The sequence below is a fragment of the Bombus pascuorum genome, chromosome 5 (assembly GCF_905332965.1).
Source record: "Bombus pascuorum chromosome 5, iyBomPasc1.1, whole genome shotgun sequence".
Taxonomy (NCBI): domain Eukaryota; kingdom Metazoa; phylum Arthropoda; class Insecta; order Hymenoptera; family Apidae; genus Bombus; species Bombus pascuorum.
In genome coordinates, this window is record NC_083492.1 from 2,558,861 (window position 1) to 2,577,144 (window position 18,284).

Here is an 18,284-nt window from a genome sequence, read left to right on the forward strand (position 1 = left end):
GCATATGTCGCGCGTACGCATGCGCGATAGATCGCGGCGCGCCATGGTATAAATTTTACTTATTCTAATTACAGGAATACTATACTATACATATATATATATATATATTTTCACAATTTTTTCTTAATTTTATATTCATAAGAAGCGGAAATTATAATTTTAATAATTATTCAATAGTGATTCGCCTATGTTTAACAGATTACATATAAAAATTTGTTTAATTAAAAAAAATTTTTAATTATAATCGTTGGAATTTTCGAATTTTTAATTTTGTGAATTTATAAAATTTAATTTAACATCTCTGCATTTTTAACGCATATCGAAAAATTCTAAACGTAATGACTAAGTTTTGAAGTGCGTTGGGGCGTGATTTGAAGTGGAATGGTGGATGGCTTTGGTGGTGATGAGTACGGGACCGAAGACAGGTGGCTCCTTATACCATAGCACGGGTTCGATGTGTTCAGTTTTGCTATGACCGCCGACTGGTCACGAGACATCTCCGAGGTAGAACCCCTATTTTGAGTTTAATACATTTTATTTCTCTGTCAAAGAAGAAAAAAAAGCGACACTACAATGGAATATCGAACATTTATCGTGAGTTGACAATGTAATCGTACTTTGCTTTTTCTTGCTTTTTCTTTTTTTACTTTTATTTTTTAATCGCTAAGAATTGTTATTATATTATTTTTACCTTATTGCTTTCTTAATAACGAATTATTTTCATGTAAGTATAATGAATCAATAATTTGGAACGAATTATATATAAAAGTGAACCATAATATTTTTTAAATCGCTTCTTCTTAAAACTAATCTTGTACAAGTATAACTGATTACAATTTCTATGGAATTAAGCGCCAAATATACTCGACCGGAGCGCATTCTAGATTAACTGTAGCGGAAAAGATTCAATAAATTCAATACCTTCACGTTAGTCGATGCTTATTATAGAAATGTCCCGTATTCAGTAATCACAGGGAACCGGTATAAAGTAATACCGTTACACAAATGCGTAATAAATGTCATGGCGGGAAAAGTATACTTTTACATCATTTTTTAATATCGCTTCTTGTCAATGGAATGTCAAATGTTAATCGAACGCGATTTAAATAGTCGTAAATCCGACTGATACTTTGCCCTGGTATTCTGAAAATGATTTATGATTTTACTTTACAATGAACAAGATTTTCAAAACCAACGGAAATCATAACGGAATCTAACGATGATTTTTATTTCATGTTATTAGTTTATCATTAAAACTTGCTTTTGAGAGTTGTCACCAACTAAAAAGAAAGTAGTACATAACCTGTTAAACAAAATAGAAACTTAAGATCTTTTCAACCACATGTCTCTCTTAAAACTATGTAACTCTTGCTAAAACAATATTTTTCTAATTCTGGGAATGAAATAAATTCGATTAACAATCATACAAAGCATCACCATAGACTAATTTAACACGAATTACGAATACAAATTTTACCTGTCATATCCATACCGAATGACAGGAGACTGCATCCTATCTTTCCTAATCGTGCCCAAGGCATTAGAACAAATAAATAATAGAAAGAAAAAGTTACACATTCGCAGAAATCTTAGTACGGTATTATTTTCCTGATAAAATATACGATACAACCGATAATTGTACTCTTGATAGTAACAACCACAAAGATACCATATATATATATATGTATTGGGTCGGTCAAAATGTTTCCTAACTATTTTTAAAGAAATTTAAAGGTAGATATCATGCAAGTCTCAGATACAAACCTTAGCCAAATTACCAAATTTACCAACAAAAATTTACCAAATCTGGATAATGTAGTATTAAATATTTTACTTAACAATTATCTTTCCTCCATTATCTTTCAAATAGTTTCATAATATCTTTCTTGAGAATATTTGCACTTAAGTATAAATCACTTTTTTTAATAAAGAGATCTCATTCCTTTATCAATGTTTATAAAGATATGAATCCGCATAAACATCCGCAGCTTACATATAATAATGATACAAATAGTATAGTGTGCGAAGAAATTTGAAAAAACCTTTTGGACAACTAAATTCCTCGTCGATTTGATTACCACAATTTTCTTGATCAAACGAATAATCATTCTGTGAATCTGTACAAATGTGTAGTCAAAGAGACAGTAAAATAAATGATCTGCGGTAGCTTATACGATTAATGAAATATCCTCTGGTCTGATAGTTCCACATGACGATTTTTATCCTCAAAATTCCTGAAGGTTAAACAGCCGAAAGAATGTAACGGCTGGCGAACGTGCCCGCTTAGTGGGGCAGTCAGTATACAAGACTATAGTCTCGGGGTATTAATAGTCCGCAGAGCGTGGACCGAGTACCGTTAAGGCCGAATACGATACACGTCGGTATCTTACTAACGGGGAATACCTTGTAAGACCGAAACGCGTAGAGACGAAGGATCATCGACAAGCTAGTTCAAACAACGTGTTGTTTGTATTTCGTTGATCCTGGCTTCTATTCGAATAAAGCTTCTCTTCTGTTGTAGCCAACTTGTTGGATCTATGAAATGTTGGCACGAACCGTCTGTTTGCTTTAAGTTAAGATTTTAATTAAGCTACATAGTTTCATAGTTTTGAGATACTGATAAATACGCGATCGAGACGTAAAAGTAAAATAGAGGAAACCAATGTATAACAATGATTATATAATTTATTATTTTATTATTATATAATTATATGATTATATAATTTCACAAACGGTATAAAAAGATGATCATTGTGTAAAGAGAATCAGTGTAAATATTTATGCGAGAGAGGTTGGGAGTATTGTATATATCATGTGTGAATTTTGTAGATGGTACTTTTATGCATTTTGTGCCACGCAAATGAATATTCGGACACGAAACAATCGAAACCAAATGACGTCGATTCAACGACAGAATCCAATGAACCTCCAGAAGGATATTACGCCTTCGTGAAGTCACCGAACGCAGAACCGCCTAAAGTGAGGCCGCCACCTTATATAGATAGCGACAAAGAATGCTATGGTACGCATTTCAAAGTTGTGCCACTTTAATATCATGCGTCAGCAAAGAAGGAATACAAATTATTCTCTCTGCTACTTCCAAATAAACGTACATGAATGATTCTAGACACCGGTAAACAGGGAAAGGGTTATGTTTCCGTACACAATATTTGCGGGGATCTTAACAAGGGTTATATCCCGCGAAATCCTATGAATCAGTATTTCAATGGCTCGTCGTATCCTTTGTAAGTATAACAAAATTATTTATACGATGAAATATCATGATAAATTCTAACCGTGATTTGATATCCTTTCTCATTTTTTCTTATAGCGCGCTGTTGAAAAATCACACGTTGAAATTTTTGAGCAAAGCGTTGCCTATACTCAAGGCTGACGATTCATTGCCGAAGGTCGCCACGGTGCAATCCTATTTCCAGAATTCGTTAGTAATTATATAGAAACGTAAATCTATCGTTGGGTTGTCGTTTTGTAAAATGTACTTTTTTCCCTCTAATATCGACAGTGTCGACACCGACGAGAAAGGAAGTAGAAGCAAGCGATCGTCCGATTCAGAAAGCGCCTTGGATACTCTCAGAAACGGTCGTAAATTCTGCGAAAATGGTGGAGGAGTGTAAGTCACTAAACAAATTATTTTAAAAAATACAAGTTTGGATTTTGAACTATAATTTCTGTTTTACTCCAAAGTGTCTGCATGCTGTACAAGGCTATACAAGGTGAACCATTGGCTACCTCAGCAGCTGAACGCCGTGACGAGCCCTCCACCCCAGAGTACCGTCAACGAACACCGCCACAAGAGAAGCCAGAATACACCGGTCCACCCACTCCTTGTCCAGCTAAAGTGGAGTACGCTACACCAGTGTTCGCCAAGAACTATCAAGGAGTTTGGCGCTACGTGGTGCAAATCCCTTACGAGGGTTACTTCACTCAGACTATCGAAGTAACCCGATGCATGTAATATGATAGAGTATATGTAATCATCGTAACCAATTATTATCGTCGAGCGATTTTTAATATTAGTCGATCTTTCACAGGCAATCAAGATGTCATTACTTGGATGGTGGTTGTCTGTCGTCGCCAAGATGGACTAGTTTGCTAGTAGCAGAGATTTTCTATCCTGACACGTTTTTGGAAGAAAATCAAAATTCTAGAATCAACGGCCTGAGAGATACTGCCGGTTCACCGCCACCTGTCCACGATTTCCAGAATTATCAACAATATTTACAGAAACGTGCCGGGGAGAATGAAGCTCGTAACAGCGGATCGTCCCAGCATCATTGCGACGGTGTCGACGAAATGGGTTGTTTCCAGGTAATCGGATGATTTAAAATATTCCGAGTGAAAATTTTGTTCAACAATTTCTTGACCCCGTTTGTATGCGATACAGGTAAGATTGTACTACGATTGGTTCTTGGTGCCAGGAAGCTGCAAGTGTTGGCGTCCCGATTACTTCAACCGCTATGTTCGTCGAAGCGGGTCTAACGTCGAATTGTGATGGCAATATCGCGTGTCAAATCACGTAAATGAGCAAGAGAACGCGCTTGCGTGATATGACTGATACGATTAAATCGATAAGCTTGTCAGATTCTGTGAAATAGTCTGTTTTGATCGATCGATGATCAAACGACTATTTGTTTGATAATTGAATAGGAAAGATGTTAGAATCGAACATACACTTTTTAGACAATACCTACGTAGAAGATCACATTTCAGCAATCATCGAATGAGGAGAATTAAAGTGGATCCACTGAGTGCGATCGATAATCTAGCTTTAATATAATACTTTGTTGTATTAAATTCGCAGCATTGTGCACCTTAAAGACTGAAGAGAAGTACCATTGTCGTGAACGCAGTAGAACGCGCTAATGAAGTTGCATCAACGTGCGTTGTTACTAAGTACATATTTCTTTTTTTAAATAATCCACGTTTCGCACTGTATGAAAGTATGATTTGCATTTTTCATTTACCAAGATACGTTGTTAAATTAACGCAGTAGAATAGCTATAGAATCCTTTTCTGTTTTCTTTTTTTACTTATCACTGTCCTTCGTTAATATCTCAATGGTATTAAAATGAAATTCATACAAGAATAATTAGAACCCTTATTAATAGTTACATAAACGTTAAATTTTTTATTTAAAAAATACGTAATCGACATTAGGATATTTTTGACAGAAATCCGAAACTAGATTCATTCGGCTATTGAGATATTTTATTTTACAAATAACGAAACTGTACATTATTATATTTTCGTTCTTTATCTATTCGAAAATTATATGTTATTTATAGTTCCGAGGGTTGAGTAAATTCCACGTTCGTTGTCAAAGACACGAGCCAACTTCTAAACTACCACTGAAACCAGTCGTTCTACTTTTTAAATGTTGACGTAGAAACGACTACATTTAAGTCAACGTAAAATCATACGTTTCATTCTATAACTACTTATTACGTAATTTACATAATATGTCCATATTTCAAAGTTGCAACATTCTTTGAACGCGGATGCAACGTTCACCTATTTAATAAATAAACAATTCTAATATATATTGCTAAAGTAGTGTGATAGTGAAGGAAGAGATTCCTTTAAAAATGTCGTATCTATGTTGTTTTCCTAACCTATCTCATCTGCCGATAAAAATCAATGACAGACATTATGAGAAATACAGATAATTAAACAAGCATTTCCTTTCTAATTCTGCACGCTAATAGAAGTTCCATGCTCTATTTTAGATCGTTGATAATCGAATTTACACGCGAACTCATTCGAACTCTGTTGATTAGGTAATGCAAAAGCCGAAAGTACCTACTTTCTAAATTTATAAAATGGTTCATTTCTGTGTAGGTCATGGCTCGACTTTAATGTATGCTTCTCTTTTCCTTCATTCCTCTCTTCATACGTATTTCACGCAACAACGCTTGACAATTGAACACGTAATTCCTGCATTATGCATTTTAACCGCAACGAGTGCAGGATACGACCAAAAACACAAGGAAGTTCGGACAACATCGTTTACAAGTCCCTCTCGAGATTCGTAGGCAACCGTGGCCGTTTACAATACTACACACTACCATGTGTATAGTGTATAAGTATTGCCAGGTTGGATCAATACTCCGGTCGCTGAAAGACGAGGTGAGAGGTAGTGGAAACGACGATACTCGGAGAGAGAGAGACTACCGCATGGTGTCTGTTGAGCATGGTTATCGAGCGATTCCACTTGTTATGGGGCCGTTGAGTTAAAAACATTGGGGAAAATTTGTATTGAGTTTATTTTGTCACTGTATACAAACAATAATGAGCAACTAATTTGTTTAAACAACTTGGTCGAAAAAGTGCTTTAAAAACCGATTCATTAACCCGCCAAATAAATTTTCTCTCACTCTTTCACTACATTTCTGTGATGGTAACAAAACCGGCCGATCTATTTGCTTCATTAAATACGTCATAAATTAAGCTTAATAGTTGGAATTGGTATACCTTAGAAAATTTGTTCGATGATCGATCTACATTTTTGCTCAATCGATATATGAACTTAACCCTCGCATACTAGTCGCTATCGTAGCCAACCGGCGAATGTTTAGTTGAGTCACGTTGTATCGTACCCAACAAAACGTATTTTCCCATTTAAACAATAGCTTGTAATGTAACTCCACGTTTAATCCAGATAGTTACATCACAATGTTTTTCATTTGACGGAGATTACATTCCTAAATTAACTTTCCATCATAGTTGGTAAGGATTCACGAGAATTTGTAATCAAGAAAAACAAAGTTAAATAAATTAGAACTTGCCGCAAGGATTTAAGAAAAAAAAAAAACTATTTTACGTTGTAAATAATGTACTTATCATGTATTATGATTACTCATAGATAGAGAGATAGAAAAATTCTATTCTATTTATATATCTACTATATATGATGTATAATTTATCGATATCATTATATTTTATCAAGGAGACATACAGGTTTTAACAATTTAATACTTCCATAGTGCACTTTAATTGTGCAATTTTCATTACAAGTAATAAAGATCATAAATCTGTATATAGATGATTATAATTATAATGGTATAATGGATATAAATGGATGTACATAATTATACTCATATCTGAATAAAAACTAAAATTAATTTTGCCAAAGACACCTACATGTTTTTGATAATTGTAAAAATAAATTCGTAGCGTCATTTTGACTAGTGGGTATGGTAGTTGTACTTAAGATTTAATGGTTCTTGGTCATGTTATTAAAGCGAGAAAGGTAGAAGATATATTGGAAAACTGATACCAAAATTCAATTGACCATCTGATCGCTCGATCCGAAACAGTCACCACGCGGATGTTTCAAAGATCGATAAAAACACCTACTCTGCGTCAAATAAGTACATTCTCCCACGTGATTCAGTGCAGCGCGCATATATATCGCGATATATATATGTAATATATATACATACATACATACATACATACGTACATGTATATATATAGATAGATAGATGTATATGTATAATGTATATATATACACATATAAGAGCAGTGACGGCGGCGTGTCGGCTGCTGCGCCAGCTGAAACGAAATAGTGGGGATATGCGAACGTAGACGGATCGCACAAGGGGAATGCGACGAAGGAACAGTTCAGTATCAGCCGACGGAGGAGTGTCGTTTTGTCGTTGTTCGATCGAATTCTCCGTCAACTATGCTGTTTCCGCTTTTCGCTGACAGAACACGAATGAAACGTACGGTGGACAGGCACGTGATTAATGAAACAATCGACTAGGGTTCGACGTCGTCACGAACATCCAGTCGGTTTGTGGTCGACTTCAAAACGATCAGTCCTCGTTCGAGACACACGACATGTGGCCAAAATTTCGAAGCGGCTCAAGACTCTTCGCTAAAAATACATTTGCCAAACTATCAAAGTGTTACAAGATTAGAGTGAAAACAGAGATCAGTGATACGTTCTAATGAAAGGAGTCGACCTTTTTCTCAATCATGTCAGTGACAACGTGCTTCCGTCACCCGGTCTTTCGAACGTAGTCGTGATATCATGAAAATTTATGAAACTCAACCGAAGACAGCAATCTCTTGGTTATCCCCTTAGTTATTCACGTGCCGTGAAATCCTCGTGATCGTCTGTCAGTCTATCTGCATCGCGCAGGGAAACGAGCGCGATTCGGTGAAACATCATCGCGCATCGATGGAGTCCGTGGCAGTTGTTAAATGGATCTTCTCCTTGTAGCAACAACTATATTCGAAAATACAGACGAAATTCGTTGGTAAAAATTATGAGAAAACAACGTCGTTTATACCGTGCCCTTTATCGAGCGCATTAAATTCGATGCACGAATGCATGGTACGGTGAAACAATCACGAAACATATGTATGCAGGAAAATCACTAGTGTCGAATTTCAATCGGGACTCCCCACGTCCCGTCAATAATGTTACTAAACGATATCAATAACATAGCTACCGTGCCATTGTTTCTCGTCTTGTAAAAAAACGCGCGAACATTTGACATGTGCGATAAGCCGGATTCTATACAAGTTACATAAACGAGAAGCAGAACAATTACTACTCGTGAGCGGAGTATGAACACCGTTTATCAGGTAAGTTTTAATTGTCTTGACTGAATAGGGGGCATTCATGGTTCGTTAGATCGATACTAATATCGAAGATGAATTAGTCGATCGTGAAAGTTCATGTTAGTGTACAGAAATCAAGTGGAAAGAGGACTTTCGAGAAAATCCTTAAAACTGGTAGCTTTGAACTGTATTGATTAAATATTATTAAATGAAAACCAAGTTTAACGTTCGCACAACTAATTTTGATAACTAAAAAAGTAGCATATAAGAATCCAGGCTTATTCATACGTTTTGTCCGGCTATGGTTGACTCATACGAGACCTGACTACTGGAAAAAAGCAAAGGAATGTATTTTTGACGGTCCACGCAATATATTTTGATGTTTCGTACTTGATTTTGATCGATGGAAAATACATACGTTTTTCTTTTCCTATTTTTGGTGTAATAGTGAAATTACTTGAAAAAATTACATACGAGTTAGAATTAACCCAAACAGAGTAGCCTATGGCCCGGTGTCCGAGGGTTAACCAAACGATGAGGTTATAACCACCGAACTGCTTTGATTTTGCGTGTCGGTAACTTTCCTGCTTATTACCGGCTAGAAAAGGAGGGCAAACTGAGTTAGAAACGTTCGAAACATGCATCGAACCTAGATGGAGTTCTTTGATTAAAAGAAAAGGCACGATTTCATTCAAAAGCAGAGGAAAATTCGCCGGTGCCATTAAAGTGGCGCCACTAAATTGAAAGGGTTAACAAAGGGTTGGAGAATTGCAGCTTTTTGTGACCTACATATATGGCCGAAGTTGATACTGCAGCAAGTGATGTACGTCTGTCATGGCGCTAAATTAAGTCTAATCGATCCTTTAGTAGACTATTTGCAATCCTCTGATTTGATTATGTAATGCCGCGCGCGTTGAAATTTTCACTCTGCCTTTATTTCAACGCTCTCAATGTTTTCTCATTTTTCTTTTTATTATTTTCTTGATATTACACTTTCGTCGATAGCTTTCGTAGAACTCTCGAGCATCGACATCTTATGTTGGACCTACTGCTCACATATAAGGTACTTAACGGTAATATTATAAGCCCCGAGATGTTGTCACGTTTTAATTTATTTGCATTCTTATCCACTTTTCAAGAATCACGCAGGACTTTTTACGATCAACTTAATTACACATATTAATCGTATCGTTACTAATGTATTAAATAAATTCTGCAGATTGATCGACTATTTGGGTTTCAATAAATACAGGCAAAGTCGTTCTGATAAACTTATATCTGATGTCTATATTTAATAATAACGATAACATAATACATCATTATATTTTGGTATATCTATTCGTATATGCATGATAAAACTATTTTTACATATCCGAGTTCAAACAATCTGATCTCTATATTTATTTTTATTATATTCGAACATAATTTGATATATGAAATTCCAGGTGGTAAACAATAGACAGATTATATATATTTATACACATGCTCGCGTGGGATCGTTCGAGTTAGCGACTGCTAACACGAAGAAGAGGAAATTTTGGTTCAAACTTGGTGAAAACTCTTTTTTATCCAGTGTGGTTAAAGCTCCTCCATATTACTTTCGAGCTCGAGAAAAAGTAATTCAGCGTAACGATAAAATATAGTCGTCGATAATTCACTGATTGTTTGAACAAACAAAGTTACGAAAAGAATGTTTGAAAATACAATTAACTCGTGAGATATATTATGAACGAGTGGATGATAAATTCTTCAGTTTCAAAAACGCAGACATGCATATTTTATCGGACGAATGGTTGAATAATTTTTCAACTAACGCACAAATTGATCATATTTGCAAAAAATTTCGGGAAATTCCAGTTCGAGCAGCTTTTATATTCGAGCAAGACCGCAAGTTTTACAGTTTTAGATTAAATGGTAAAACTCTTTAATCGATTAATCATATAGAAGAATCAGCAACATCGTGCTGAAGAAAACTTAACGTTTAAAAAATGTACTCGTTCCACAAATTCCGTGGAAGCATCAACGGAGCGTGATTTATCTTGCAGATGAAATTGTATGGAATTCTGTGCGTGAAGATTATTCTCATTCTCGTTGCAAATTTGCGGTTCTGGATAGTGAAATAAACGCGCGCTTTCATCGAAACTATCTTTGATATTGCATCAAGGAATAATGGTGGCGGGCCTATGTACGATTATTTTACATTTCACTCGATTCACTCTGAGCTCGAATTAAATACGTTTGCTCTGTATTTTATTTGTAAACTACATTGTTTATTTTAAATAGTTCTCGAGACTCACTGAAATTATTAACTATACGTAATAATGTGTATATAATCCATTTTAATTTTACTTCTCAAATAATCACACGACCATAAAATTGAACGGTGTAAAAATACCAATAATTTTTCCTCTATTTCAGACCGAGTTTCTTTCCAACGAAACGATCCAACACTATTTTAGAAATTTAATGAAAGTTAAACGAAACTTTGGATGGATTCGATTTAGAAATAGGACGAAAACAGACAAGACCTGCGATTCTTTGCCGTAGTAATTAAACACAATTAGTGGAAATATATATAATTCATCCGATTATTTCAGCCTCGGTGCATTTCCAATCGTATCGCACGAATATAGAATTTCTTTACTTTTTTAATTTCTCTTTTGTCGATGTTATCTTCGATCGAGCGTAATTATAAATATCTGATCGGTGCTTTCATCATCATCGACATTGAAATAAGAAACACAAATTTTTATATTTACACTTGTTTCTATATCATTTTGCTGAGTGTAACACGGTCAGGTTATACAAGACACAATTTCGACTTGTTTCATGGAAAACGTCTATCTTACTATCACCAATCGTTGGAAGGACATTCTGTTCCATTGCATTAACTTCTTTTATTTCGTTTCCTTCGTTAAACTATATACCGTTTATAAGAGATATAGAAAATATAAAGAGATATAAAAATATAATATAGGTATGGAAATATAAAGAGATATAGAAATATAATATAGATATAGAAATATAAAGAGATATAGAAATATAATATAGATATAGAAATATAAAGAAATATAGAAAACGTCTATCTTACTATCACCAATCGTTGAAGGGACATTCTGTTCCATTGCATTAACTTCTTTCATTTCGTTTCCTTCGTTAAACTATATACCGTTTATAAGAGATATAGAAATATAATATAGATATGGAAATATAAAGAGATATAGAAATATAATATAGATATAGAAATATAAAGAAATATAGAAAACGTCTATCTTACTATCACCAATCGTTGGAAGGATATTCTGTTCCATTGCATTAACTTCTTTCATTTCGTTTCCTTCGTTAAACTATATACCGTTTATAAGAGATATAGAAATATAATATAGATATGGAAATATAAAAAGATATAGAAATATAATATAGATATGGAAATATAAAGAGATATAGAAAACGTCTATCACCAATCGTTGGAAGGACATTCTGTTCCATTACATTAACTTCTTTGATTTCGTTTCCTTCGTTAAACTATATACCGTTCATAAGAGATATAGAAAATATAAATCAATCGACCATACAGAAGAGACAGTCGCGTACAAATATGTACATACGTTATCAAAGTTTAATCTCACTAACGGAAGATATACGAAGAAGTTTTTGGCGAAACGATCTATCATTTATTAAAATATTCAACAGATAATTATCGGTTCGTCAAAATATTATAGACAGGTAACTTCTTTCCTTTGCTAAATTCTAGAAAGTACTTATCGTCATAAAAGCAAATAGATTCGTTTATTGAATCATATAAAAACAGAATGGACAATTGTGTAAAGACATATTAGTTGTTAAATTAATAGAAGCATATCGGATCGGTTGAATCGCAGGTCGGTGTCTTCGTTTTATCTTTTTTCTCTTTTAGTCGCGCAGATACATTTATACAGATTTCTATTGACTAGGGATAACACGATGACCGTTTCTATGTTTCAAATGAAAATGTCGATTGATATGTTTAAAACGTCGTAATAAATCATTACTTGGATGCTCCGTGTGACGTAAATTATTTATTCATAGAGATAAGTTACGTCCTTGAAATTTTTCGTTCACGATATTAAAAAAACCAGAGTAGGTAATTCAGTTAAGGAACTACATTTGTATCCACCATTGAAAATCTTTATATTCGTGTTGATGTTAAGCATCTGTCGCATCCTTTGAAACAACCTCTTGGAGAAGCCACGATGTGTTCGCGAATTTACTTAAATACCGATCATTAAACTCATTGTTTGAAACGTTGGTTCGATAAGATGTTTTTGTAACAGATTAATAAAACGAACCAAGTTTAACGCAATTTAGATTAAATTAATCGAAGGATAGTGTATTTAGAAAAAAGAAGATTACCAATAAATGTTTGAAGTCAGTTTCTGCGATGGAACGTTTATTTAAAAATATTCTTAATTTTTAATTGTCTGCAAAAGTAGAGATATTTATCGAAGATCGCCAAGATAATTTCGTGAAATAAAAGTATTATGATATATTGCTTTTCAAGACGCGGATGATAGCGGTAAACCACGGTGATCTTCATTCTTAATAACGCGCGAGTGGACGTTGTAGCCCGATAATCGCCAATAGAAGATCACAAATACTTACGATGTATCATGTATTTCTGGCGTATGTTAAAATTAACAAAACATAATGACTTTTGAAAATCTTGTATGCATAAAAGAGCACGCGTATCACCGGAAACATATATCTTATCGTTTCCCCTTTATAACGGCTTTGGTATACGACAGTATACACACTCCCTAATTTTACGAGCTCGTTCATTTGCAAAGCATCTTGGTGGAAAAAAAAAGAAAGACAGAGAAACGAGAAAAACGAAGACTAAACGACTTCATTATCTAGATGCTCGAGACCTTCCGAACAGTTAACGAATTACCGTTACAAAACTCACGATCAATTTACGATAACCATTAAGTAATTATATAACTATTTCTTTCGTGCTTGTACAATTCTCCGATCCTATACGAGATTCAGAGTACGTGGTTTATTAGCTAGTTAATTTCTTGTATGTATATAAATGATATTTTTTCTTTGCAGGTTTTGGTATAATGAAGTCATCCATGAAAATGGGGGTGGTAGCCGTAATAGGTCTGTTCGTGGTGTTCTACCAATATCATTTGTCTACCAGTGTGCGATTCGATCAGATAACTGACTTTAACACGGGTGGATCCGCGGAAGATGGTCCCGTGCTATCCCAGGAAGAAGTAGAACGCTACGTAAGGACGTCGAAATTCACCGAAGAAATGGTAAACGTTGGAAGATGTTAGCTTTGCTTCGGGTTCGTTTAATCGCTCGTTTAAAACACAGTCTTTCTATTTGTAGATCAAAAGCGCTGTGCGCCGAGTTCAAGAGATTAACGGACTTAGTCCAGACATAGCGTCGATGTTAGTGCAACAGCTAATAAATCATTTGCACAAGAATATCTTCGAGCTGGGCGAGAACAATTCGAAGATCGCGCGATTCGAACCTAGTCGAAACGCGACATCGAACGAACAGCAAGAATCATCGATGAAGTTAAACAAAACACCGGAACCGCTGTACATAATCACGCCGACGTATCGCCGACCAGAACAAATACCCGAGCTTACCAGGATGTCGCACACTTTGATGTTGGTAAAGAACATTTACTGGCTCGTTATCGAGGACGCGACCGTTGCTACCAAACAAGTCACGAGGCTGCTACAGCGAACAGGATTGAAGTTCGAGCATCTCACTGGTAAATCCAATAGATTAGAAATTGGAACGGAATTCGAACGGAGTTGCGACTAAATGGTATCGATCGTTAGCCTGAGCGAAATCCGTCGACTATTCGACGATACTTTCTCTACTTCTTTTCTCTATTTCGAGCGTGTTTTGAGATAATTACTCTATCCTAGGAAAAATGTTCTTCGCGCCACTTTGTATCTCTCGTTCCAAGTTTTTTTTTTTTTTTTTTTATTTTGGTTTTTTTACAATTTGTCCTTATGGACATTTGGTAAAGTGTTATATCTTATTGGTGGAAAAAAAAAATAAAATAAAAATAAATATAGCATGGGGGTGGCTACCCCCAGCGGGGCGCCAGCTTCGTTTTTTTCTAAGTTATATCTTTTATGTATCGTTCCAAGTTGAACGTATTTCGGTCAAGTTTCTCTTAACGACATCGTTACAGAGTGATAAAAAAATAACGCAACTGAGCGATACATAAGGATGTTGTGTCGAAACAACGATATATTAATTCTTTACATTACGTATTATATCGGTGTAATTTGTTCGTCATACGTCACTATACGTCAAAATTAAAGATCGTGTTATTTTTGTATTTGTTCGTCTATATCATTTATTGACATAATCGAAAAAAGTAATTTCGAGTCTTTTCAAAATATCCCGCCATCGATTAGACACACACGGTATAAATAGTTCCGGTGAAAATTAATTTCGTTGATCGACTGCCGTCTCATCGAGAATTAATTGAAACAGCCGCAAAGCTCTCGATGAAAAAGCGATATATCGATTTTGTTGGCCAGGCCAGTCTGTGTTTAAATATGTAGTTGTAATGGCCGATTCTCCCAAACGGGGTATCGTGTCAGTCTTTGTATAAGCTAATTTATATTGGATCGTGACACAAAATTCGACGATGTTACCTCACCCGGACGCTTTTGTGCTTTCTTTTCCAGCTCCAATGCCTGAGAAGTATAAGCAGAAAAAGGGTGCCAAACCACGAGGCGTATCTAATCGAAATCGTGGCTTGCAATGGATCAGAGCGAATGCGACCAATGGCGTTTTTTATTTTGCCGATGACGATAATACCTATGACATAGCTCTTTTTGACGAGGTATTATTTCTGCCAGCATATAATTCTTTCTAATTTACGTAGAGCGAGTATTGCTGATTTAAAGCAATGCACGAAATTGTATATTACTTCTGGTAATTTAGATATCACGGTTTCAGTTGGTTCGAAATATTATTTTGAGAATCGTTACAGAAATGCAATTATGTATTTTAGATCCGTAAAACGAAACGAGTCTCCATGTTCCCCGTTGGATTATGCACCAAATTTGGTTTAAGTTCTCCCATCATTAAGAACGAGAAGTTCGTTGGATTTTACGACGGTTGGATCGCTGGACGAAAATTCCCGGTCGATATGGCAGGTTTTGCGGTAAGCGTGAAGTTTCTACTTCAGAGGCCGAATGCATCGATGCCGTTTAAGGCCGGCTACGAGGAAGACGGTTTTCTGAAAAGTTTGGCGCCATTCGAACCAAAGGACATCGAATTCTTGGCCGACAACTGCACCAAGGTGCTCGCTTGGCACACGCAAACAAAGAAAAATGAACCAAGTGCGCCCCTTGATATGAAACTATATGGTGAAACGAACCTAGTTAAACTGAAACAACAAATAGTATGATGTAGTCTGACTACGATTGCACTTCCGAGTTCGATCTGATTTTAATCATTAATAAGTACGACAAACAAAGTGATTCAGTGCCTGAAGTATCGTAAAGTACGATTGGCGTAGCAATGATCTTCTTTTCTGGTCTTTTATTCTTCGAAAGAGTTCGAAAGAAACTATAGCTTGTTTAAAATGGACTGGTTGAACAAAATTATTTCCCTTGTTATAAATAGACACTATATAGGCTATCTTTTTACGTTGCTCTTTTCTTAAACAGACTTTAAAGTGGAATTACAATCTATGATAGAATCATATTAGATTATTTCATGTTATTTCATTTTATGTAGATTATTTAATCTTGAGCGATTGATAGATTCGAAACAAAATATAGTTTTGTTTATAATTCAAAATTCTTAGAAGAAGCTAATGTGCAAAGAAAATGGGAACTAACCAAACTTTGTTGCAGTGGTATGTTTCTGTATAGCATAGAGTATAGAGCATTATTTTAAATATTAACGTATTAATTTTAGTTGTAACGAATAACATATAATGTGTAGGGTAAAGACCAATTAGCGCGAGAAAAGTAATTTGATTTAGTTACGATAAAACTAAGAGAACTGTGAGAAAGAAAAATCTTTATCGTTCAGTATATACAACTTCTTGCATTATCTTCCGTTTCGCCTTGCAAGTTGTTTGTTTTCTGTGTAGGTACTCTAAATTTGATATGTGATCAATGGATCAATTTTTTTTAGAATTCCACAGTGAATAGCGTTCGTCAAATCTTTAATGAAACAGAGTGAATGCAAGTTACCTTTTATACTTATCGTTGTTGTACAAATATCGTTTTATAGTATATTTCTATAACAGCGTAATATATTTTTGTCTTGTGAAACAACGAACAAATACAAAGTGTTTTGCGAAATAGCAAATAGGAAACCTTAATATTTTAACGTTCTGTTTTTATAATTAGGATCCTTAATATTATTAGTTCATATTATTTTGTGTTACTTTTAAGGAGATTGCCTACATGTGTATAATATAATGTATTATGAAATTAGGCAGTCTTAAATGAAAAAAAGAAAACGTCGATAAAGGAAGACATTATGCACACCGATTTTTAATGGATTGTATGAAATATCGTAAGATTATACATAGTTCGCGGAAGGAAGAACTTCGATCGTCGAACGTGAATTCATATCGAATGCATGCGTAGATAGGAAACAAATGAAATGTAACGAAGCGTTTCAAAAGGTCTGTAACCAAATCTCGCAAAGAAATGCTAATTTGTACGACTTTTAAATGATCAACGTTTAAAGTCGAAAGTAGAGTATAATACGGAAATTAAAAAGTTATTTTGAAATTTTAATAGACCTTTTGAAGCTTCATCTTAATATGCAACATTGACTTACCAAAGTAATGCAAGTGATATACAAAAAATCTAAGTTAAACAGAGATATTTTTCAGTTCTTGATTATTGGAACTCGATGTTTCATTATCAAAACGTTTAAGTTCTCCGCGCTCTTGTTGCTCAAAATAAATAAGAAAAATAATTTAGAATGCGGCACGCATCTGGAACGTTATTATCTAGTCTAACAACGTTGTAATGAATCTTAAAATTATCAAAAAATCTATTACCGCAGTGTCGAGCGAATATAATTGTATATTTCTTTGAAAATTCACAGGACAAACGCAAATTCATTTTTTATAATTTTTTGAAATATTCGGTATTGGAGATTTACAGTAGTGCTACGTTAACTGACCGACATTGTTGAAGATCAAAGATAATTGGAATTTTCTAGAAATATACCTCCTTTAATAACTGGCCAGAAGTCCCAACCCGTGGCCAATTAGCGAAGCACTATTATAATCTTTATGTTACAAACTATAAATATATTTATACGTATTAGCCAGATTTTGTCGACACATAAACATAGTTTCGTGAAAGCGTTTCGAGCACTACGTGTAAATTGTTAAACCAAGTCTGCAATTTCCTGCAATTTGCCCGTACTCTAATTAAGCGGAGATACTATATCATGAAAGCAATAAACTCGTTGTTAGATAATGTTGGCTTTGTGCGAATCATGTCTTTGCGTGCGTGGATATTAATGACTTTAACAATCATAAAAAAAGGAAGTGAACGATACATTTAATCTTTATCATGGTAAATAAAAGAAAAATGAAAACAGCTTTGGACGGCTGATGAAAATATTTTGAATTTTACGCGCCTAAACCACACATGCGTACTTTGATCATGGCATTTCCGTCTAACTCG

The 18,284-nt window shown here is 34.8% G+C and overlaps 2 protein-coding genes across 3 annotated transcripts; both read left to right on the top strand.

Moving 5' to 3' along the window:
* The first annotated feature begins 291 nt into the window (after nt 1-291).
* On the top strand, nt 292-5,027 carry LOC132906876 (uncharacterized). Of its 2 annotated transcripts, none has more exons than XM_060959466.1 (8): nt 292-594; nt 2,830-3,022; nt 3,128-3,245; nt 3,332-3,442; nt 3,524-3,631; nt 3,706-3,972; nt 4,053-4,329; nt 4,406-5,027. In XM_060959466.1, exons 1-8 carry the CDS (start codon nt 574-576, stop codon nt 4,511-4,513), a joined length of 1,203 nt encoding a protein of 400 aa, XP_060815449.1. In that variant the 5' UTR covers nt 292-573; the 3' UTR covers nt 4,514-5,027. The 2 variants fall into 2 exon arrangements, with proteins under 2 accessions (XP_060815449.1, XP_060815450.1); XM_060959467.1 differs by lacking the exon at nt 292-594 and adding an exon at nt 2,597-2,644.
* Nucleotides 5,028-7,608: 2,581 nt separating this feature from the next.
* Nucleotides 7,609-18,074, top strand: LOC132907292 (galactosylgalactosylxylosylprotein 3-beta-glucuronosyltransferase P). The gene is made up of 5 exons (XM_060960229.1): nt 7,609-8,616; nt 13,684-13,892; nt 13,969-14,362; nt 15,300-15,457; nt 15,629-18,074. The coding sequence occupies exons 2-5, from the start codon at nt 13,695-13,697 to the stop codon at nt 16,025-16,027; spliced, it is 1,149 nt and encodes a 382-aa protein (XP_060816212.1). The 5' UTR covers nt 7,609-8,616; nt 13,684-13,694; the 3' UTR covers nt 16,028-18,074.
* Nucleotides 18,075-18,284: the final 210 nt, after the last annotated feature.

Coding starts and splice junctions, on each gene's coding strand:
- LOC132906876 (XM_060959466.1), top strand. CDS start 574: ATGGAATATCGAACATTTATC. Junction 3,632..3,705: donor TGCGAAAATGGTGGAGGAGT/GTAAGTCACTAA, acceptor TTTACTCCAAAG/TGTCTGCATGCTGTACAAGG. Junction 4,330..4,405: donor ACGAAATGGGTTGTTTCCAG/GTAATCGGATGA, acceptor TATGCGATACAG/GTAAGATTGTACTACGATTG.
- LOC132907292 (XM_060960229.1), top strand. CDS start 13,695: ATGAAGTCATCCATGAAAATGGGGGTGGTAGCCGTAATAGGTCTGTTC. Junction 14,363..15,299: donor GAAGTTCGAGCATCTCACTG/GTAAATCCAATA, acceptor TTTCTTTTCCAG/CTCCAATGCCTGAGAAGTAT. Junction 15,458..15,628: donor ACATAGCTCTTTTTGACGAG/GTATTATTTCTG, acceptor TATGTATTTTAG/ATCCGTAAAACGAAACGAGT.